Genomic DNA, 24,897 nt, shown 5'->3' on the forward strand with positions numbered 1-24,897 from the left:
TTTATATTTACACTACTATTCAGGTTTTATATAATTTACAGTGACTGCGCAATTAATGTCCTGTTGTTTAATTTTTTATTATATATTATATAGTTTATGTTTTACTACATAGCCTATAAAAGCACTGTTATTATTATTATCTGTTATAAATTGGACTTGCAGTTCCTAAGATTAGCAAACAAAATTTTCAGCTCTATATTATGCCAAAGAATGGTTCTAATAATTTATAATTATTACTACTGCTGTTTAATTACTTAAAAATATACTTCGTATCGCATTTCTCTACACTAATCAAATATTTCAGAACATTCAAATCTTTACATACTTTGCTAGTGTACCTATTCCAAAACTATTTTTGATTATGTATTTAACCCGGCTCGCCTTATCGTCTCTCACAATGTTGCTGGGAATGATTAAGTACCCAGTGTTAACTTGTGTTTTAGGTAATTATAAAATTGAAGCTGCTTCTTTGAGATAACCAAGCGTTTATTTAGCTTCTCTAAAAATGATATTATTAAAAAATCTATTTTTAGGGCAAATATTTGGATGTTTGGAATTTATCCAAAATCTTTTCAACATTTAAGTCAATTCAAAAATATTCATTACGAATGTGTTGTCAAATTTTTTAAACACTTTTATATAGTTGAAGAACAATATCTCTAAACAGGTAGAACACGCATAGCATAATCCAGCAATATCGTACCTAGAATTTCATAAAAAACACATCAATGATAGCTGTTATTTTCAAAAACTTTAATAAAATATGTAAGTGTTGCACATTTACAGACTATTGTTGCTCTGAGACTATTTTATTAGCAATTAGAGTTTATAGGTGTCTGATAGAAAATCGTAAACTAAATCCAATTTCCTTGCGAAGGCCAGTTTATGGTTTCGAGCCTCCTAATATGTATTTTAAACATAATAATATAATACAAGTAGGTTTCACGTAGTCACGATCAGTTAGGACACAACACTCAATTGCATTCGAAAACAACGGGTTAAATATATAATTATAATAATAATTAAACACGTTTTAATAAAGAAATAAATAAAAAAATCCTAATAATAATTTTGATATCCTAAATCAAAATTTATTATTAGAAATCAATCTCGAATTATTTCTTCTTAATCTTACACATCCGTATTATCCGGATGGTTTTCTAAGCCGATGAGGATAAGCCTTCTTAGTAGCCATTGAAAATAAGCTTATCACACCATACGGCATACTTCCGACTTAACCTTTACTAGCCTTTATCAAAATATTCCTCTTCACACATATGAATTGTTTCGTCCACGTATATCACCGAATTGCAATTATATATTGTGACTAGCTATTCGTTTCGTTTTTGTTCTATATAGCCTAAAGCCTTCCTCGATAAATGGGCTATCTAACACCGAAAGAATCTTTCAAATTAGATCAGTAGTAATACCTGCGATTAGCGCGTTCAAACAAACAAATTCTTCAGCTTTATAATATTAAGTACATAGATATCTAATGAAAATTTCATATTATTATCGTGAAGTGGAACAGAGGGGAGACTCGTTAGAATGAGAAACATCGAATTTCAACTACCAAAAGATTGAGGCATATTGATGTAACGCGGTATAAACAGCAGATACACTCTGTTTATTGACGGCCGTATCTACTAGACTTATGACTCCTATATTTTTTGAAGTTGCAAATCCTATTGGCAAAATCTTGAATAATTTATGATTAATGTCGCTGTTTTGCAGAAGTAAGCGAATATAAATAAAGGGGACTGGGATCTAATAGTTCCCGAGAATATCGCGTTCAAGAAAATAAAACAAACTCTATATTATTTATTTAACTCTATTATATTTTAGTAAAGATAGTCTGCAGTCTGCAGTAGTATGAAGTTATCAAAACATCCCGTTTTAATGAGAACTTATATAAATGTACTTATTGCACTTTCGAGTCTGGCTTAAATCTATAATGAAGCAGTCTAGATACTCTAAATGGCTCAATCCTTTTCTCCAATCAAATAAAGTTTATCCCATATGCGGATTATATCCTATTAGTTTTCGAGCGCTTATCCAAAATTGATTAAAGTTAAGTCTTCCAATATAGCAGATGCAGTTTCAGGGTGTAATAATAATACTGGAAATATTTCCAGATGTTTCGCCATGTAGTTCAAACAAAAGTGCAAGACTTTAGAAACTGGAAAATTTTGACATTCTTTCAATATACTACCTTCAGCACGTTGGTTCACATGATTCCTGGATATGTAACATACCTAAACTTTATTATTTTAGAATAAAATCTATATACATATCAAATTGTACAACAATTCAACAGATATTTCATGACTATAAAAATTCCAGTAATGTGAATGAAAATACTTACATAATTCCTTACTATCTTGTACCTCGTCGTCCAGTCATAACAAAAATATTACATGTATTCAGAGACAGGTGCTTGGAAACCTCCTCACATTTCGCCACTTAAGTACCGTGTAATATACGAGCCAATTGTCGTAACTCAGGGACAATTCTGAATTCAGGGCTTGTACAGAAAGATCCTATAATCAGGCATTCCTTAGCAAAACGATCTCAATGCTGGCCTAAAGTCTTATAGTTATATGTGTGATTACAAGAAGATCTAGTATAAACCTTGGCCCATTTCATCTTTGCATTTGGTGATATCTAGCAAAAACATTCTATTTTCAAAAGCTTTCAAATCTTAAATCTATTTGAGATTTATTGATGGCTGGTATAATAAATCAAACACACGTCACATTTCATCATCCATCATTTGTGGAGTGTCGTGTGAAGTGTTGAGGATAAAAACCTTGAAATATTCAACGTTTTTTATTTTAACACCGAACAATTTTCCTATGTTTGTGGTTCTTGTTTGGTCAGTTAAACCAAAATAAATAAAGTTCGCAATATATTTTGTAGAATATGATATAATATTTTTCGACCTATAAGGTAGGACCTATAAGGTACAATTTACAATCAATAAATAACGAGGTCTAATACCGCCGTGTCACGTCACTCAAAACAAAAGAAACTGACGGCTAACGATATTGGACTTATGAAATGGACGCAATAATTGAACAAATAATGATCATACGTGAACGACAATGAGAATAATAAAATGTTTATTTTCTCCATAAAGCCAATACCAGTTTTAATTTGTTTTAATAATTTTGAGAGTGGTCTAAAATTTTTAACTCCTATATTTCTCCAGGACTGCAATATCAATACAGTACTTCCACGAGGGTTAAAATAATTTGTCATTCGGAAAAGTAATGGTTCCCGAAATAATTTTAGTTTGGATAGACAGGCCTATTCATAAACCTTTTCCTTTGGAGACCACACCGGTCTCAGCTCATATCTAATAACGATTATTTTCAATATCGACATAATAACATGCCTTCGGGAGTAAATAGGCGGTGACATTTAGATAATAACGTTTTAGGAGCCTGTACGCGAATATAGACACTAAATTCAGGTGCTAAAGATGCAATTTCGCTAAATTAACATGAGCTGCTCTGAATAATGAAGCGACCATACGCTATAACGAAATTTCATCGAATGCTCCCTAAAATGTGTTATATAATATATTTGAGGCAATAAAAGATGGCAATTGGATCATTGCTATTAAGGAATAAAAGAATCCTAATCTTTTGAATTCTTGAAAGTAGCTTTTTCAAGTGCCGTTTCAATGAGTTTTCAATTTCGTTTTTCTTTTATTGACTATACCTATAATATGGAGTGCTATATAATATGTTTATCTAAATGAAATTCTACTTGTTGACATACGGCTTCGAAGTATTTCTTGCCAATAGGATATACGTGTCTCTACGGAGCGAGCTGCTTCGCTCGCTTCGCTCGCTCTGCGGGTACCTGCCTGTTGGATTATGATCTAAAATCGCACATAAAATATTAACAAAGATATAATCAATTTTATTTTTACCTTATTTTTTCGTATATACGATTTTAATATGAGCCTCTGACCCTCGTGCTAGGTAACCCACCTACCTGTGATAAAAGCGGCAGTCCCTTCTGTGCTCATTTTATTTTTATGAAGGTTTAGAAGATATGGATGGTGATGAGATTAACATGTTTATAATTCTAAACAAACAAGCTTATTTATTTATGTTATATGTATGTGTGGTAAAGTAACTACACCTACAAACTAAGTGGTATTTCCGACTTAGACCAGTAGGGAGTGGAGGGACTTTGCTTAATATATGTATATAGGTATAGTGAAATGTCCTAACCTCAACCAATATATTCTGTGTCTCGGCTGTGCAATGTATGATTGGTTAGGCTACCTTCATAGCTACGTATATTCCAGTCCTACGTGATTGTGACCTCATTCCTGTCGAAGCATCTTTAATTTGCCTTATTAGAACTAGTTTCTTCAATTATTATTGTTGTAACGTTAATGAAGAAATCGTCATTTATTTACATTGAGTAAGGGTGCTAGTATGGTATTACATATTATATTGTGTATTATATGTGGTATAGGTATTTGTTTTATACTTTTATCGTGTGTTCATGAATAAATTTTGATTTTGAGACTGTTGGTCGGACCTGAGTGCGTAGCCTTTGAAGGATTTTAATTTTTGCTGAGTGTTTTAAACTTTAACATTTCAAATTAACAACAAAAATTAAATAATAATTAGGAATCTTTTTCCATTCAACCTATCAAAGCAAACAAAACATAAACTATCAAAACAAATGCTTTAATTCTGAAAGATGATGCTAATTTCAAATTTAAATTCAAAATACATTTGACATTCAACCGTAAGTCCGTACGCGTACCTTTGTGATCATTGAACTCGTTATTTTATTGAAGTGTCCCAGAATATTATTTCCAGCTGCTTTAACTTTATGAAACATTAATTATGGATACTCAATCCCTCAATTTGTAAACTAATTAACATTATACAGGGATCTCAAATGAGTTTTTTGAGAAATTCATGAACCCTTCTGAGTGAAGTTAGAAATATATTCTCTCGTGTTGATGTTTAATGAAATAAGTAGACATTAACCATATTATATCGTTCTTTGAATTTAACCAGAATATTAAATACATTATTATAATAGCTATCGATTATATATTCTATAATATGAGTTCCATTCTTTAATACGAAACATTTCATGCCCAGTTTCCACCAATAATATTAAATATAGTCATTTAATTACTTAGTTAAACCATTGTACAAATATCTTTATTTCCTTCCATATTTATAACGATAATTGAAGCGAGATATTCACTAGGTAAAAGTATATGACAATTCAGGGAAAATGAAGTTCGGACCATAAAGGTACGGTAATTTAGCGAAACGAAATGAATTATTTACTTGATACGAACCTTTATTGCTCTATCGTATTGCTGTTAATATCCAGGAAAAATACATACAACTAAATTATCATCACAGAAGTCCATAAAAGGAATATAATTACATTTCAGAATATGCTCAATTCAAAACATTTTTATGAGTATGAGATAATTGATTTCAGTCTATTGTGTCACTTTTCTATATACCCGTAATGATTACGACCATAGAAATCTAAATAACAAGACACATTGTTATTTAGATTTTTATTACAACCTAATTTTTTTAGATTACAACCTATTTAGATTACAACCTACTTAGAGCGAATTTAACAATTCAAGAAGTGGTCTTAGACCGATATTTAATTTTCGAAATTACCTAGTCCATCTATTTGTACTTTATTTTTAAGCTATTGCATAGCTTCTATCGCGGGCCTTGAGCGCGGGGACCGAATCGAGAAATTCTGTAACGAAAAAACCTCACGCTCCCCACTCCGACGGACACGGAGGTGTGGCTTGAAGGCATGCTATGCAATAGCTTTACCGCGGCAGTCCCCGAGTGCCACACGTCGTTTTTATTTTTACGTTTTTTGTTAAGGGTTAGAAAAATTCAGACAGTGAAAATTGCCATACTCTTGTCCAAATTTTTTGATCCATCGTTCTTATTTTTTTCCAAAACGAATACTCATAGAAAAGTCATTTCGTTCAACTTATATGCAGTAGTTTACACCAATTACGCTTCTATACGACCCTGCTAATTGGCAGATATAAAATCCCAACCCTGTATATAAACGAAATTAACCTCTTATGGCTTAATGGCGTAATAACACCTCAGTGGAGCTTTTTCTTGTTCATATTTTCTTCATTATTTCTAGTGGAAAAATTATTTCTCATCTGAAAGAAAAATATAAATATAATTACATTTTGTTCTAAAAGATAATTATTATATTGTGGATATAATTTTGTTGACAAATATGTTGATACAGTGTTATGATAATAGTCAATTTTCGTCAGGAGAATTGAAACTAAATAACACAGTGATTAAGAAGCTTTAAGAACTCTAGGTAGGTTTTGTCTTAAAGAAAATTATCACTAACTATATGCAATGTTAATTTCCTTAATTTGCTTTGTAGTTGTCTGATAGAAATCGACCAGTAGTGATTAGACCAATTTCTTTACTAACTATAGAAATACTTGATTTTGTACGCGAGTTCGTCCGCGTGTTTTATAAATTCACTAGGTATACACTATTGTTACTTGTAACGTTTCCAATTCTGTCCGTCTCTCACTTAAAGCAAACTAGATTATATCAAGCGGGGTATGATCCTAAACTGTCAGGGGAAATAATGATTGACGTTTCTAGTCTCGGATCCGAAATACGTTGACGCGAATAACTGTCAGATATGACACCTTTGACTCTGGATCAACGTGTGGGAAAAAGTATATTAACTAGTAACATGCTAGCACATACTAGTCACAGATACTAGTTAGTGGTTTCGCCCGCGTAGTTAAAGGAATATTTCCACACACAGTGTCACACAGTCTAGCCTCTTAACTATCTTGAGACATAAAAAACTTTGGTCAGAAATAAGGAAAGCAAGAAGTAGTAAGGAATTAATGAAATAATAATGCTGATCTGTATACCGATATTACCTACTGGATTAGTAGAATTCACCTCCATTGGGATCGTAATATTATGACATACACAAAAAATATGAATATGAAAAGGAACGTATAGGTTAACTAGGTTAAATTGTTTCGCTCACATTTTAATGAATAAATAAAGCGTTAAAAATTGAGGAATGGAAAACAAATTAAACAAATAGCTTCAAAATACTCTGATACCTAATACCTAATTGAAAGTGCTCTTAATAATAATGACAACGTTGGTAATCAGAATAAGTCACCGAAGAAAATATTACTTCACCACTTGATAAATATTTACCATTACTAATAAAAATCGTTTTTAATTAAAGTTTCAGGAAATTAATTGCCTACTTATCTAAAGGTACATTTTAAATTAGAATAACATCATCAAAGGAAAGAACTAGAACAATTTTCTTCTTGAGCAAGAAACGTTTACGAATGATTAATAAGAAGATGGTTCATAAGAATTTTCGAATTATTCACGCAATATTTAATTTCATTTGTAAACGTTTCGTGTATTTGAAATTAAAAATGAGATGCTCGTAGTTTTATTGTACTTGATAAAGGTATATTGCTAAATATCAGGTTTGAAATTCGGAATTTGCACATTAATTGACTTATATTGAATAAGATGAGGGGTTGCTGGGCAAAACTGGCGACAACGAGCGAATGACCGGGCTCAATGGCGTGCCATGACTGAGGCCTATGTCCAGCAGTGGACAAACATGGGCTGTTAATGATGATGATGATGATGATGATGATGATGAATAAGATTATGATGGTACAACTATAGAAATACTTATTTAATAATTAACTAGCAAACCCGGCGAACTCCGTTTCGCCACCAGAGACACCTTTTCTTTGCTATAAACCTCACGGAGCCCGAGACCTTTCCAACGAATGCAAAACCGTGGAAATCGGTTCGTGCGTTCTGGAGTTATAGCGTCAGGAAGGAAAACCCGACTTATTTTTATATAGTAGATAATATAGCCTAAAAAGAAAAAATATATAAACGCGATAAAAATATCAGTACAACCAAATTAAGAACGCAAAAAGTACATAATATAAGAGGCAAAAATAAAACAAAGTAATGGGGTAATTAGGATCATGTTCAGAGGGGAGGGTAATCGACTTGCCCATTATTATAATATAATATTATTATCATTCCTGTCAACAGCAAGCAATTTGAAGATTATAAAAGATAAGTTAGGTCTACGTCGGGAAACTTTGGTGACAAATTTAATTATGAATTTTAGGGAAACGAATTCCGACAAGGAAAAGTACCGGAATATTTATAGCTCTGTTAAAAATACTTGAATGATGTTAGAATTAATAATGTTTTGTGTAAACTTCGGAACAAACTAAAAAGTTAAATCTTTTCTTTAATTTTAACCCATCTAAGTATTTTATATAACATTGAAAGTTATATTAGAAGTGAATATAATATTAGTAGAATGCGTTTATTGTAGAATGGATGAATCGTCGGGATAATGATTACCTACGTATAAATCACGTTATAGATCCGTCTTTAATTTCTAAATTTCTAAGAAACTTACATAAAATCAAGAAGACAAGAAGGTTAGTAACACGAAAGCTTATGAAGACGTTTTCTTTTGTCGTCAATACATCGTTTATCACTTGTTAAATAAGTTATTTAATTATTGTTTTGTTTATTTTTATCAATATACAATTGAAATAGTATAAATGCAATGTCATTCTCCAAATTTGTATTTTCCAGAAAATTATTGAACTTAACAAAACTGTAATCAAGATTTGAAATATCAATGTTATCCATTGTTCTAACATTTATAAAGATATAGAAATTAAAGACTTTTTAACGGATTTTAAACGCGATTTATTCATTCTATTATTTTCCCGACGTTTCGAACACTTTACAGCGAGCGTGGTCACGGGGAGACTGAGATGTTATAATAGATATTGTGATAATCAAACATCAGAAAATACTATTTATAAAGATGTTTATTTAGAAATACAAAAAAGAGATTTGTAATTCTCTAGCGTGCTGTGAAACGTTCTCAATTGTACAGTTTTATAAAAACTGTCTCATGCCAGGTGCATACATTTATTCAACCATATGTTTCATATTAAAACGTTCTAGACGAATATATTTTTTAGAAAACAATTTTTTGAAATAAATAAATTAATCAGGAACATTGTTTTAAGATTTCTTGCACAAAAAATTGATCGATAAGATAACTTTTAAGACAATCCGAAAATATCAAAAATGAAAATAGTTTTAGTCAATCCGAAAAACTCGGTACTTAATGAAAATATAGGTACTAAACCAGCATCAATTTTATTCATCAAAAGATCATTTCACCACCCGACGAAGGCAATAATTAATCTTATTTTCCTTGCTAAATATACAATAACTTGCTAAATAATTCATAGAATTCAAAGATCATATAAATTCAATTAAGAGGGCGACAACGCCTCGAAGTACCGCAATAATTAGTATTTTAGATCGAGATAATCCCAGGGATATAGCTTGGAAACTATTGTCAAATTACCACATTGTTTGTCTGTGTACTTACAGTGTAAATTGCGTCTACCACAATCTTGATTTTGAACATTTGTGCCTAATTTGTCTTATAAATCTTAATTATTCAATAGCTTTAGTAAATAGTCTGTTTAACACTAATGTAATGAATATCTGGGAGCATCAAATATTACATACATTATTAAAATAGCATAGAAATTCCTTGTCCAAATATGAATCATACACAGAGCTTATCTGGGGGCACGGCAGTGCCCCCGCCAAGTCGAGCAAAAAAAAAGCGGCACGGCCGTACCATCCTTTTCTTGAAGCAATTCGGGCCTTTTTCGACCCCCTATAATTCGGTTGTGGATAAAGCAAGAAACCTGAATCTTCAGTAACTAATCCGGCATTGTATAAACACGGAATATTTAAAATTTCAGTCAATTTGAACCAGTAGTTTAAGAATGACAACTTGTTAAAGTTTCTAAATTTTGTCACTCACTGACTCACCGATCATCAAAAGTCCAAGGCACTTCTAGCAGACTTAGAAGCTTCATATTTGGAATACATATAGAGTTTAGTGTCTTAATCATGGGAAAACTTAAATATTTTGTAATTTCGGTCCAGTTTTCCAAATACACCAACTGCATCAATAACTTTGTAATCCCATATAAATATATGGGATTACAAAGTTATTTATGCAGTTGGTGGTTGGTGGTGGTTATAAATTTAATAGGTGTAGATAGGTACCTACCATATGAGGCAAGGGAGGGGGTATAGGGTGGGTAAGGGTGTGTTTAGCCCATGAAACTGAACAACATTATTACTTGTAAAATGGTCGACGTAATGAAAAACACATGATTGGACATGTCTTGAAGTACGAAAATCTAATAAAACAATATATTATAATTTAAATCTGTTATATATAAATTGTTGGCGCGACTAGCCTCCTCAGTTCTCACAGACAGACTATACTATAAGTTTGCGATTTTCATTTATAATTTCGATTGATAAATTACATTTACGACTAAAAGGCTTGCTCATTAGCTTACTGATATTATTTGCTTACGATTGGGATGTTGTTTGGTTAATTTTAAGGAACTTACATAAATACCTTAGTCTTCAAATATCCGACCGATACTTAATAGTGTCGGTCGGAGGAAGACTACATATAAAAATAAGAAAATATCATAAGACCTTTAACAAAATTTGTTAGAAGTAGATGGTATCAAAAAGAAAGGCTCTACAAAAAGAAGTGAGATCCCATCAAAAACATCCTGTAAAAAACCCAAGTCTCGCAGCTCAGTCTTTCTACCGTCAAAAGTTGTGAGATCCATGTAATACCAAGTCGGTTAATCTATTTAGTGTCTACTTGAAGGACCTTCTGTCTTAAGTTATTACATAAGTTATTATCATGCCAATATTAAAAATATTTAACGTTTTAAACAAATAGATCGACTTGGACATCGCATGAAAACAAAATGAATATTACAATATTATATTAGATTCTTTAGTCTCTCGCGCCTCACGCGATTGAAACTCTCGTTCCTGTTGGTCGCTGGCCCGTCGTGCTGTGTAGTGTGATACATACTAATAATCAAATCAAGCGATGTCCAAGTCGATCTATTTGTTTAAAACGTTAAATATTTTTAATATTGGCATGATAATAACTTATGTAATAACTTAAGACAGAAGGTCCTTCAAGTAGACACTAAATAGATTATGGTACGGGAGCTATTAACGTTAAAAAAAAAGTCATTTTAGTATAGTTGGTTTTTTGATATACTGTTCCTCTTGCTATTTCGGTTAGAGTCCGGGCTGTCTGGCTGGTCGCAGTGGTTGCGTTTTTTAGTGCGCATCTTATCTGCACAGGATAATTTCCTTAATTTTAAGTCATTTTTTAACGCGTAATTTTTAATATTTTGCCTTTAGATAGATCCATCAGACATCATTTTTTTATTGCAAGACGTTTTTTTCGTTGTTAAATAGGTGCCAGACGCAATTTTTTATTTCGTTTTTATAAAAAATTCAAATTATTTTATAATGTCTGTCAATTTCATATTATGTTCTTCAAACATAATATAATCTAAAATTAATTAGCCAGACGCTAATTCGATTGTTAAGTATTAAATATGTACAAATAAAAACGTAGTGAAAGTAGGTAAGTATAACAATTTGGTGATTGTGTATATGGAGAGATAGTTTAAAGTGCAAGAGAGATAGAAAGGGTCGGCCGCGAAAATTAAATAACAATAAAAAAAACTTTTTTTTTGGGAAAATATACGATGCATAGAAATTGAATTGTTCCTACTCTAGGATTCCCTGTGTTGTGGGAACAAGTACCTTCCATTGGTACATTTTATTCCTTAGGCTAAAAAATAAACTATTAGGGTACATCAACAATCTTCTATACAAAACAATTTTTTTTATAACTAACTAGCGACCCGCCTGGCCCTGGCTTCGCACGGGTGCAATGCTGATACTAAATACACTACAGAAAAACTGTGAACGTTGAATATAAAAACATAGCGGCCCGCTCCGGCTTCGCACGGGTATAAAATATATGTATAGCCGGGCGGCCGGCCGGTACCGCCGCAAACGCTACGTCCCGCAATTTTTAAATCTGTAATATCTTCGAAAATATTCACTTAAATCATACGGTGTAAAGGGCCATATAGATCTATATTAAATGAACAATGTATTCAAGGTCTTTAATTGGTTAAGGATTAATGCTGTACCTATTGGTTAAAATCGCTTCGAAAATTAGCCATTATTATTTGTCGTAAAAAGTAAATGACAAAAAAAAGTTATTGTGGGTTATCCATAAGAGATAGACATATACCATCACGGACTTTTCTGTAGACCTTTTCAATGTGTACTATTATAGTTCGTACATTATTTTGATAAAACTCGTAGGGTTCAGCCTGCGTTTGCACTGTATGTGGAAAAATGTAATTATTTACGACATCACATTAGAAACCTCAAAAATAACAGTACTTTTCCACTATTTAATGGGTGTTATTATACATATGAACCTTCCTCTTGAATCACTCTATCTATTAAAAAACTGCATCAAAATCCGTTGCGTAGTTTCAAAGATTTAAAGGGACATAGGGACAGAGAAAGCGACTTTGTTTTATACCATGTAGTGATGATGATAACAATATTAATTCATTAATCTTAATATATATACATAAATCTCGTGTCATAATGTTTGTCCTCAATGGACTCCTAAACCACTTAACCGATTATAATAAAATTCGCACACTGCACATGTGCAGTTCGATCCAACTTGAGAGATAGGATAGTTTAAACATGTAGGTACCACGGGCGAAGCCGGGGCGGACCGCTAGTATACTAGCTATATAAATTCATGCTAACTACTTTAGTTAAATTCAATACAAACTTTAACATGCGAGTGTGTGTGTGTTCACGTGTGTGTGTCTTGTGTGGTGTGGTGTGTGTGTGTTGTGTGTGTGTATGTGTGTACATCATTATTGAAACTAATTTTCTAGTTGTTTACAGATGATGGAATATTGGAAAACAATAACAATTCCTTAGACGATAACATAAATAATTCTGACAGTGTGAGGGAAGATGATGATGATTATGAAGATGGCTTTTTAAATTTAACAATGTACCTAATTGTTTAGCCTTCATTGATATAGATTTTATTCTATTTTCAATGTATGGTAACTTTAATATTTTATTTTTCACTTTTATGTTTTTTTTTTCATTTTAGCTTTTATTTATAAGAACAAGTGTAAATAATATTGTATTCTTGCAATTATTTCCTGTCGCATAATTAAAATACACTAGCTGATGAGCTGCATGCTTCATTACTTTTTTTTATTTATACACATTATTTAATACTTAACAATCGAATTAGCGTCTGGCTAATTAATTTTAGATTATATTATGTTTGAAGAACATAATATGAAATTGACAGACATTCTAAAATAATTTGAATTTTTTATAAAAACGAAATAAAAAATTGCGTCTGGCACCTATTTAACAACGAAAAAAACGTCTTGCAATAAAAAAACTATGTCTGATGGATCTATCTAAAGGCAAAATATTAAAAATTACGCGTTAAAAAATGACTTAAAATTAAGGAAATTATCCTGTACAGATAAGATGCGCACTACTAAACGCAACCACTGCGACCAGCCAGACAGCCCGGACTCTAACCGAAATAGCAAGAGGAACAGTATATCAAAGAACCAACTATACTAAAATTCTCACTTGTCAACGTCGGTAGCTCCTATACGATTAACCGACTTGGTATTACATGGATCTCACAACTTTTGACGGTAGAAAGACTGAGCTGCGAGACTTGGGTTTTTTACAGGATGTTTTTGATGGGATTTATTTGTCACAGTACAAAACTATTGAAGTATGCCAACTTTTTCATATAAATACCAAAACATGTTTAATTGATTTGACGCATATAAGAGACATGTAGAAAAAAACAGATGCATACAATACCCAAATATTAATTACATCATGCCGTTGACAAAACTTTTACTCACAATTACACCATGGACATTGGACAATTCGCGATCACAGCCCACAATAGTCGAATTTTAATCCCATCTCAGAAAGGAAGATAGAAAACAAAGCGGTCTGTCTGTGACAGACTTAAATGCACTATGCCGGTGCTTGATACTGTTTCTATTGTACTGCTTTCTTTATTAAATACACAATAACTTGTATTTCTTCGAGCTTTTGATTAAACTTTACTTGTGAAATAATACGACACTGTATCGATAACTTTATACAAACACAATGTTTGAACACTTACTTAATATCTAAAGAAATATAATTACTAAATTGTAAAGTATATGAATCTTTTACTTAAATTTGATGTGATTTGTGAAATACAAATGCGAAAAGGAATGACAAAAAGCCTCTCAGCTAATGCTCTTTAGAATCTGAAAGTGACTAACGCTGCTTTTTAGGTTAGCTTTTTGCTTTCAACAACTTGAACCTTTTGATACTGTTTCTTATAATTTTCATGAAAGTACCTACTTCTAGAAAAAGACAAATTGAAGGATAATAATAAAATATAATAAAATTTATTAGCAACTTCAAATATAACATTACAATATTGCTCTGCCTTCTGAACTAGGTAATTACCTGTATCTCAGATCAGGATAAGAATTTGGCATATTATTCATTAACTAATTAACTGTATTAACATATTTATTGACTGTGTATCAAATACTATAATAAGCATTAAGCGCACGCATGCTTTTTTGACACTAAAATGAAAAGAAAATTTATTTACGTGTTTATCACTTTTTTCTTCGATCTATCCATAAAAAAATTTATTCCTAGAAACTACTGCATGCAAGCTTTTGATGACAATAATATATTCTATAAGTTTCTTATCTGTATTATATGAATTAATCACGAAGTATTTTAAGCTATTAATATGTAAATGATTAATCTGTTCGTTTATTCGGACAAAGTTAAAAGAGATGTCTTATCTGCCTCGTGTAAGCTGAATGGCATTGACATTCATCCCACTTTTGAAACTGTTATAGAACCTTCGATGAAATTATAAAAAAATCTCCTTTGAGAAAATTATTCAATTTTTCTGTTAGTTTGAAAACTTTTACACAAGAAGAAAAGTAAGTGGTATAAAGATGAAAGAAAAATGGTATCTTAATTTAAGTACATAAAAAAAATCTGAAATAACTATTTTGAAACAGATTATATTATTCCTTAACCGAGCTCAAAATACAATAAAACACATTATTTTCTACCAACACATTACAGGATTTCATTACCAAGATTAACTTGTGAACAAGCTAATTTCCCAATCAAGGCTTGCCATTAACTTCCTCCATTTTACGATCTTGAAGATATACGAGTGCCAATCCCAAGTACGCCTTAATGAAAGCCAGAAATCTATAAATTATGCCTTCAGTCAATCGATAAATAGCGAGGTAATAAACTTTAAGTCGTATTACGATGCAGTTGGTTTCAAATTTGAGTAAGGCTACTTAGCTGGTAAGCAGCCAATAAATATTTTAAAATCAGCGATGCATTTACACTGTCATTGCCTTAGATTAAGAATTGGTCTCCGCGCGCGCGCTACGACTAGATACCGCCCCACCTAAAAACAATAGCTCTGTGAGTGCGGCAACTCATTTCTGTAGTGTGTGTTAGGCAATTTGTAAAGACGCTAGTGTGTGTGAAGAATTGGGCTGCCAGCTACATAAATTTTACCTGATAAATGGGAAATCTGGCATCTTGGAAAGAAGTTTGAAAATATTTTTTTTCATCCTGACCTGGCCGGGAATCGAATCCATGAACATGCGACTCAAATCCACTTGCGACGCTACTATACTATAGTCATAAAGGTTGTTTAAAAGTAAAAAAGCGGAAATAAAAAAAAAACATTATATGAGTCAGTTAAACATGGTTAAACAGAAATAAATTATTGTTATTATACTTTTTTATACAGTGTTCGTAATAGTATTGAAAAAAAAAGTTCAAATTATTGCTAAAAGATTTCCTCAACCACGTGTATTTTTTTGGATAAGCAGTACTGCAACACTGAATGGCGTCGTATTTTCGTAGAAAAAATTTTCGAAGTAAAGGAGAAATTTCGAATAATACGATACTTAGTGATGGTACGTGATCCCAGTGTCTTTCTTATTTTTTGTTGTATTATTTTTAAATAGTTTAATGACACAAATTGGCATTATACTTCAGATTTTGTTCAAAATCTTTATAAACTATCGGTTCGCCCTCCCCACACAATGCCTGTGACACGACTGGCTCGGGTACGCCGAATTCGGCGTACTATTAGTTGCCGCATTTTTCAAGTACGCCGGCGGTATCTAGTCGTAGCGCGCGCGCGGAGACCAATCGTTAATCTAAGGTCATTGCTTTGGACAGTTTGTAGAGTAATTTTTTTATCTTAGTTGATGTTTTATAGTGTGAATGAAGTTTAATTTACCCTCTTGAGTTTTGATGAAATAACATACCACCGTGACTCAAAAAGAGGTAGGCCTTGTCAACAGTATTAGTTTGAAACTTTTAATGATAAGTATCATATTTTATTAAAGGCTATATTTTATTAAAGGAAATACTGATCTTGAAAATATCCCTGTAAATGACATTGAACCTTCTAAAACTGACCTTAGTGGAAACACAAACTTTTACAGGATCATGTTTCCAGAAAATATTTTTAGAGATTAGGAAGTCCTCTTTATAATATTAAGTAAAGTTTCATATCTTTACTTTGTACCTGTGGAAGGCTTAATACGATAAGATAGTTTACGGGAAAAGGTTCAACGACAGCAAGAAATCATGAATCCATGTAAAACTTCGGAAAACTATCGCCTTTAAACGTTATATTGTAATATCTAGGTACTATTATGACAGTACATATAAACTGTCAGCTCCCTAATTCAGCAGAATAGCACTAAATAAACATCCAAGAGGGTGAGACCCAGTGCAAGCATGACCCAGTTCATTCCAAAACTCGACCAGTAAATAACAAGAAATATATTTATGCAGTTTTGATCTAAATTGTTGGATGTAACAGCTTTGATTTAGCTAGCAATTTGACTGTTAGATTATTTATGTTAATTTTCGTTGTTCCGGCTTAAACTATTATTTGTTATTGCGTTGAACATTGCAAATATCCGCCCATGTGCTGGTTTGGCCAGTTTATTGCTTTCTGAACGAAATTTTAGGGTATGCGAATTATTTAACAAAATGATGGCTATGATGTCAAATGTATTATAAAATCTTTATAAGGGTGCACTCACACACATCAGTCACCGTCAAGTCACCGATGACTGATCGGTGACGGTTTGTGTACGTATCCACAAACACCAGTCACCGTCATGTTGTCCGTCAGTCACGTCGCCGGTTTGACTGAATCATTGAACACATACATCAGGTTAGTCAGTGATTAGACGTGTGTCACGCTAGAGAACATGTAGCAATTGACGGTAGCACGACGCTGACTGAACTGAGACGTGACGGCACCGGGTGAGTGGGGATAAAAGTATGATACATGTATGGAAAGATTATTTGACGTGCCTGACCGGTGACGTCACTGATAGATTTCGTGCCGGCGACTGTCGTGTGGGAACAGAGTCATACTAGAACTATTGATACATATTTTTTTTTAATCCTGTCCGGTGACGTGCCGTGACGGTGACTGATGTGTGTGAGTGCACCCTAAGACCGTTGCAAAAATGATACTTTACAGAATAAAAAAAAATTTTAAACTTTACCCTGAAGGTAAGGTTTGAATATTCTTTTTATTCTGTGATTATGATTTTGTTTTTAAATCCTATCATATGCATCACAAATGTTCTTCAAATTTTCCAAGGTTGATTTCAAAGAAGAAAACTATCTCTTCACTTATATATTTTTATTCTATAATACAATTAAAAGAAAAACAAATTATAAGGACCCTTTAAATGCAATCTGCTCTAGATGCCATGATACGTAACTAATTTACTATCGTGATTAAGTTCTATAAAATATAATAGGTATTTCTTTGAAAAATACCTTAAGAACTCCTTATTAAAATGAGCATCGTAAGAGCCTTATTGAAGAAGGCATTAAAATACACAGAAAATATTCCATTTGCAATGATTCGAAAGAAAACAGTTCTTCAAGGTATTAAAGTGTCTCAGGTCTTGACTCGATGGTTCGTACGCATCCTATAAATGCTAATATAGAAATGCAGCCTTTGAAACATTATAGTATGAAATAATTCGTAGTAGGTATACCTATTACTAATTTTCTGTTTATCTATGTATATTTACGTTATGCTTAATTTTTATTATAATGCTGTGGATGTTTTGTAATTTTATCTACTTAATCTAACGTTTAATAATATGGAAATGAAATAAAAAGTATAAAACGAGACGAGTTAAACTTATAAAATTTCATTTCTCCTCGACTAGTATTCATAAATTTTCTACGAATAAAGTATGTACGTAATGCAATAACTATACGTCGAAAGTATCTGGAAATGGGTAATGAAATAAGTATACGTTAAAATTATCCATATTAATTAGACAAGAACTAACCTCTCTGAATGATTTAAATGTCGCGTGGCCTACATTCAAATATAAAGACCGAACGTGCTTATCTACAAATGTCTGTTGTTAATAGCTTTTAAAACATTAATTCATCGAGATTTCTTGTACTTGAAAATGCATATAATAGAGACATAAAATATATTAATAATTATTAGAGACCAATCGTTTGAATCAAATAGAACAGTTCATTTAGTTAATCCAATTATTTTTGGTTGAAGGATAGCTTTACCAACATAGTATAAATAAGTAGGTTGAATAAAATCAATCGAATATAAAAATATTATATAGAAGATACATGAATTTATTATTAACAGCTCTACATCTTCATTGATTTCAACTTGTCAGTATAATATTATCGGTTTCCATCAAAGTGAATAGATTTTTCATTTCACCTAAATCGACATTTGAATCATCTTCATACAAACATACGAATCAATACTGACTTCGAAGCTATTCCATCAAAACAATAGGTTTAAATCCCGTCTATCTCAATTGACCTGACAGTTTTAGTGACGCGACGTTAAGCCTACATTGGTGAAGTAAAAACGTGGTAAAAACTCCGATTCTTTTCTAATACTTTTTGCAGATGTGATACGTTTGATCCCTAAAAGTCGGTCATTAAGTATTTTGTAGAGGGTCATCGGGTCAATAAACGCTAAACGTTTGGTGTAAGATATTGTCTAACTTTCGCAGTTATTACTTAAACCACGGGTTAGTTTTATTTTGCGTTCCAAATTCTATGATATTATTTACAAAAGTTTATTTGCAGTGGGAAAGTATTAATATGCGAAACAAATAAATGCTCATTTTGTTTTATTTTAACAAAGGAGCCATGGTACTAATAAATGTATTAATGAAATACCAGGAGTTCATGACATAAGAGACGTTCTTTCTCTCTCATACATCGATTGGATAGAACATTCCAGTCGATTAGAGAAAGATTAGATACAGTGAGTGCTAGGATGCTCGAGACTTGAATTAAATATTAAGGGAATATGGTCAGAAGCTAATAGCTGTTTTATGGGAAAATGGGGCGCTTTATGATGTCGGTTATCGTCTCCTTGCTGCGTTTGGAACCGTGTGGAAACATATATAAGGATAATTTTATTTATCTGGCTTACACAAGGCTGATCACTGTCTTGTCACCGATAGTTGAAGGAGGTGTAATACTTTAAATACATAACAGGACTTGAGTGTAGCTAAAATAATGAAGCGTAACAATCACGCTCATGTTTCTATTTATTCAGTTTTCATATCTGCGATAGATACGAAAGACGATAGCAATTAATTCATAGCCGGGTACTCCAATTATCTTGTCGGAATATAGCTCTCGTTTCACTTGTTAGATTTGAGACTTAACTGTAGACCAAATCCAATTTATACTTGAAAAGTTATGACGTTGACAGAATGTGTTGATGTATAACGTTAGATATGGCCAATCAAGTAATGGACCATGGCATATCAGGTTATAGGCTGAAGATATTATGACAGTGTTGGAAAAAATAGTTCGGAAATGGTTCGGAACGTACGGGAGCTATTAACGTTAAAAAAAAAGTCATTTTAGTATAGTTGGTTTTTTGATATACTGTTCCTCTTGCTATTTCGGTTAGAGTCCGGGCTGTCTGGCTGGTCGCAGTGGTTGCGTTTTTTAGTGCGCATCTTATCTGCACAGGATAATTTCCTTAATTTTAAGTCATTTTTTAACGCGTAATTTTTAATATTTTGCCTTTAGATAGATCCATCAGACATCATTTTTTTATTGCAAGACGTTTTTTTCGTTGTTAAATAGGTGCCAGACGCAATTTTTTATTTCGTTTTTATAAAAAATTCAAATTATTTTATAATGTCTGTCAATTTCATATTATGTTCTTCAAACATAATATAATCTAAAATTAATTAGCCAGACGCTAATTCGATTGTTAAGTATTAAATATGTACAAATAAAAACGTAGTGAAAGTAGGTAAGTATAACAATTTGGTGATTGTGTATATGGAGAGATAGTTTAAAGTGCAAGAGAGATAGAAAGGGTCGGCCGCGAAAATTAAATAACAATAAAAAAAACTTTTTTTTTGGGAAAATATACGATGCATAGAAATTGAATTGTTCCTACTCTAGGATTCCCTGTGTTGTGGGAACAAGTACCTTCCATTGGTACATTTTATTCCTTAGGCTAAAAAATAAACTATTAGGGTACATCAACAATCTTCTATACAAAACAATTTTTTTTATAACTAACTAGCGACCCGCCTGGCCCTGGCTTCGCACGGGTGCAATGCTGATACTAAATACACTACAGAAAAACTGTGAACGTTGAATATAAAAACATAGCGGCCCGCTCCGGCTTCGCACGGGTATAAAATATATGTATAGCCGGGCGGCCGGCCGGTACCGCCGCAAACGCTACGTCCCGCAATTTTTAAATCTGTAATATCTTCGAAAATATTCACTTAAATCATACGGTGTAAAGGGCCATATAGATCTATATTAAATGAACAATGTATTCAAGGTCTTTAATTGGTTAAGGATTAATGCTGTACCTATTGGTTAAAATCGCTTCGAAAATTAGCCATTATTATTTGTCGTAAAAAGTAAATGACAAAAAAAAGTTATTGTGGGTTATCCATAAGAGATAGACATATACCATCACGGACTTTTCTGTAGACCTTTTCAATGTGTACTATTATAGTTCGTACATTATTTTGATAAAACTCGTAGGGTTCAGCCTGCGTTTGCACTGTATGTGGAAAAATGTAATTATTTACGACATCACATTAGAAACCTCAAAAATAACAGTACTTTTCCACTATTTAATGGGTGTTATTATACATATGAACCTTCCTCTTGAATCACTCTATCTATTAAAAAACTGCATCAAAATCCGTTGCGTAGTTTCAAAGATTTAAAGGGACATAGGGACAGAGAAAGCGACTTTGTTTTATACCATGTAGTGATGATGATAACAATATTAATTCATTAATCTTAATATATATACATAAATCTCGTGTCATAATGTTTGTCCTCAATGGACTCCTAAACCACTTAACCGATTATAATAAAATTCGCACACTGCACATGTGCAGTTCGATCCAACTTGAGAGATAGGATAGTTTAAACATGTAGGTACCACGGGCGAAGCCGGGGCGGACCGCTAGTATACTAGCTATATAAATTCATGCTAACTACTTTAGTTAAATTCAATACAAACTTTAACATGCGAGTGTGTGTGTGTTCACGTGTGTGTGTCTTGTGTGGTGTGGTGTGTGTGTGTTGTGTGTGTGTATGTGTGTACATCATTATTGAAACTAATTTTCTAGTTGTTTACAGATGATGGAATATTGGAAAACAATAACAATTCCTTAGACGATAACATAAATAATTCTGACAGTGTGAGGGAAGATGATGATGATTATGAAGATGGCTTTTTAAATTTAACAATGTACCTAATTGTTTAGCCTTCATTGATATAGATTTTATTCTATTTTCAATGTATGGTAACTTTAATATTTTATTTTTCACTTTTATGTTTTTTTTTTCATTTTAGCTTTTATTTATAAGAACAAGTGTAAATAATATTGTATTCTTGCAATTATTTCCTGTCGCATAATTAAAATACACTAGCTGATGAGCTGCATGCTTCATTACTTTTTTTTATTTATACACATTATTTAATACTTAACAATCGAATTAGCGTCTGGCTAATTAATTTTAGATTATATTATGTTTGAAGAACATAATATGAAATTGACAGACATTCTAAAATAATTTGAATTTTTTATAAAAACGAAATAAAAAATTGCGTCTGGCACCTATTTAACAACGAAAAAAACGTCTTGCAATAAAAAAACTATGTCTGATGGATCTATCTAAAGGCAAAATATTAAAAATTACGCGTTAAAAAATGACTTAAAATTAAGGAAATTATCCTGTACAGATAAGATGCGCACTACTAAACGCAACCACTGCGACCAGCCAGACAGCCCGGACTCTAACCGAAATAGCAAGAGGAACAGTATATCAAAGAACCAACTATACTAAAATTCTCACTTGTCAACGTCGGTAGCTCCTATACGATATATCAAAATTTGCGTTTACAAGGTTATGAAATAAAAAGTGTAGAATATTCTTTTGCATAATAATCTTGGAGAGTAGATACTTCTAGTACTTAATTCATCTAGAATTTAAAGCTAGAGAAACTGTCAATACTATTAAAAGGGATATATAAGAAAACTAGAAGAAAGTTCAAAAGCTCTCGAGGTTGAGGAAAACAGTTTTGGGAAAGTTTTTATTTTGTCTCAAATATTTGCCCGTAAATACCTCTAGACATTCCTTATAGATCGACTCTGATTTCCTGTTGTTCGTTAAATTAAATAAACTGTTGCAGTTCTGAATACAAATTGTCACTTAATATTTCATATGAGTAGAGACGATAATAAAAATTGAAGACTATAAATACATTTGGTTGATTTTCTTTGTATTTAAATTAATAATTAACCAGTTATGGGTTTATACTGTAAGTAATTTTTGGTACATACAGGTATTTATACATGTATTTTTAGATACTGAGAGATTGCATCTGCCCCTTACCCCACTAGGGGACATGGGACTTCACTTCACATTTTTAGATACTAGCTGTGACCCGCAGTTAACCCAGATAATTCCTCGATTAATCTGCTATCTAACACCAAAATACATTTACAAATCAGACCAGTAGTTCCTGAGATTAGCGCGTTCAAACAAACAAACAAATAAACCCTTCAACTTTATAATATTATATAAAAAATACTAGTATAGATACAATACTTATCTTACATAGATACAAAGCTTTCTTAACACAGAACCCATCTATGCCCGTGTTATTGACACAAGACACGACCTACTTTTCACAAACATGCCTATCAAGCAGAGTTTCAAGTTTTTGTAATACGAAACATTTTTGTAACAGTTCTAAATTTATTTTACTAAGGTTTTAGTAAACTATTATTTATTTTTCTAATAGTTCAGTAAACTAGTACCTACATACGTAGTTTTTAGCGACACAAGATGGTTTAACAATTAATGGTAGTGGTATGTAAAGGTTAAACTATATTATTTGTCTATTGACACTGAAATCTTTATTCGTTTAAATAGAAGAAGAACCTCTGTTGATCCTTCTAAATTCTAAGAACGTTGTAATCCCAAACTGTCGTTGAGAACCTTCTTCAAGCAGACGATCTAAGATGTCAATATTATTTACACCGAATATCGCATTTCAAAGAACAAACGAAATTTCAAAGTCTTATCAAATACACCAATATGTTTTTACTAGGAACTAATGCTATTGCTATATATGTAAGGCTTTTCTTTATATCAATTACCTTTAAATATTATATTGTGCAATGTTAGAGATTCTCTTATAATATCACTAGCAGGTCGTTGTAATTAATCCATTTTATATTTCCAAAAATTCATTAAAATCACCAAATAATATGTCTATTTAATAATATTTATAAACTCTAGATACTGATCAATACAGATTAGTCAATCCATTCATTAATAAATCATTTGTATTCATATTCATCAATCAAGAATATAATGTTCTAACGCCTGTCTAAACTAAAATTATCTTCTAGTCAAGCTTCCTACATTTAATTCGCAAGTATGTACATATTATTATTACACTATTAAACATCAATACTTAGAACTTACAGTACTAATAGTATTCTCATCATATTTTCAAGCAAGTTAATTTACACAATTAAATTCATTTCCTTACAGAAACTGTGACTTACATGGACAATGGATTAAGTTTTATATAATATTATAATAAATATATAAATTATGTGTAAAAACATGCATGTGTTTAAAGAAGAAATGATACCGCTTATACGAATTCAGGTAAGTCAAGCTATAGATATATAGTAACTACAAGTTTTATTAGAGCAGGCAGATTTTAAATAATAATTAATTAGACGTGTAATTGTTAGTGATGTAGAATGTAGGTTGCTTTTATAGGGAATCGTTGTACTACATACATATTATTATATGCAGTATATTGAAGGTTAGATTCCTTTAATGAGGTAGTTTTGACGAATGAACGATTCTTGTAAAGCTGATTTAGCCAAAAAATACGTCATAATATTCTAAATGCAGTGCATCAGAAGTAGCAAACTAAAATTTCGTTAATACTATTAATACTACTTTAATTTTATTTTATAATTCAAGCATGAGTAATGAGAGATTATAGTACCTATGTATGCAATTTTTATGAAGCATGTTTTTTTCCATTATTAATTCGCTATTATTTTCCATATATCTCATTGCTACGAAAAGGTATGTATAATTAGCTTGAGCCCTTTAAATTTACCCTGCTTGTAAT

General features: G+C 31.9%; 1 protein-coding gene across 4 annotated transcripts in view; it reads left to right on the plus strand.

Annotated features, from left to right (window-relative positions):
* The window catches only part of LOC149479070 (uncharacterized), an 86,409-nt gene that overhangs the window by 19,004 nt on the left and 42,508 nt on the right, over window positions 1–24,897 (plus strand). For 3 of the 4 annotated variants that reach the window (XM_089708812.1, XM_089708808.1, XM_089708810.1), the window contains exon 2: window positions 24,297–24,416. The exons of the other annotated variant lie outside the window; for it this stretch is intronic. In XM_089708812.1, the coding sequence (XP_089564938.1) occupies window positions 24,360–24,416 (57 nt within the window). In that variant the 5' untranslated portion in view covers window positions 24,297–24,359. The remainder of the gene's footprint in view (window positions 1–24,296; window positions 24,417–24,897) is intronic. 4 annotated transcript variants of the gene reach the window in all.

The sequence above is a fragment of the Colias philodice genome, chromosome 21 (assembly GCF_061535455.1).
Source record: "Colias philodice isolate Cphi_HAF_F1 chromosome 21, ilColPhil1 Martin Lab GWU primary, whole genome shotgun sequence".
NCBI classification, from domain to species: Eukaryota; Metazoa; Arthropoda; class Insecta; order Lepidoptera; family Pieridae; genus Colias; species Colias philodice.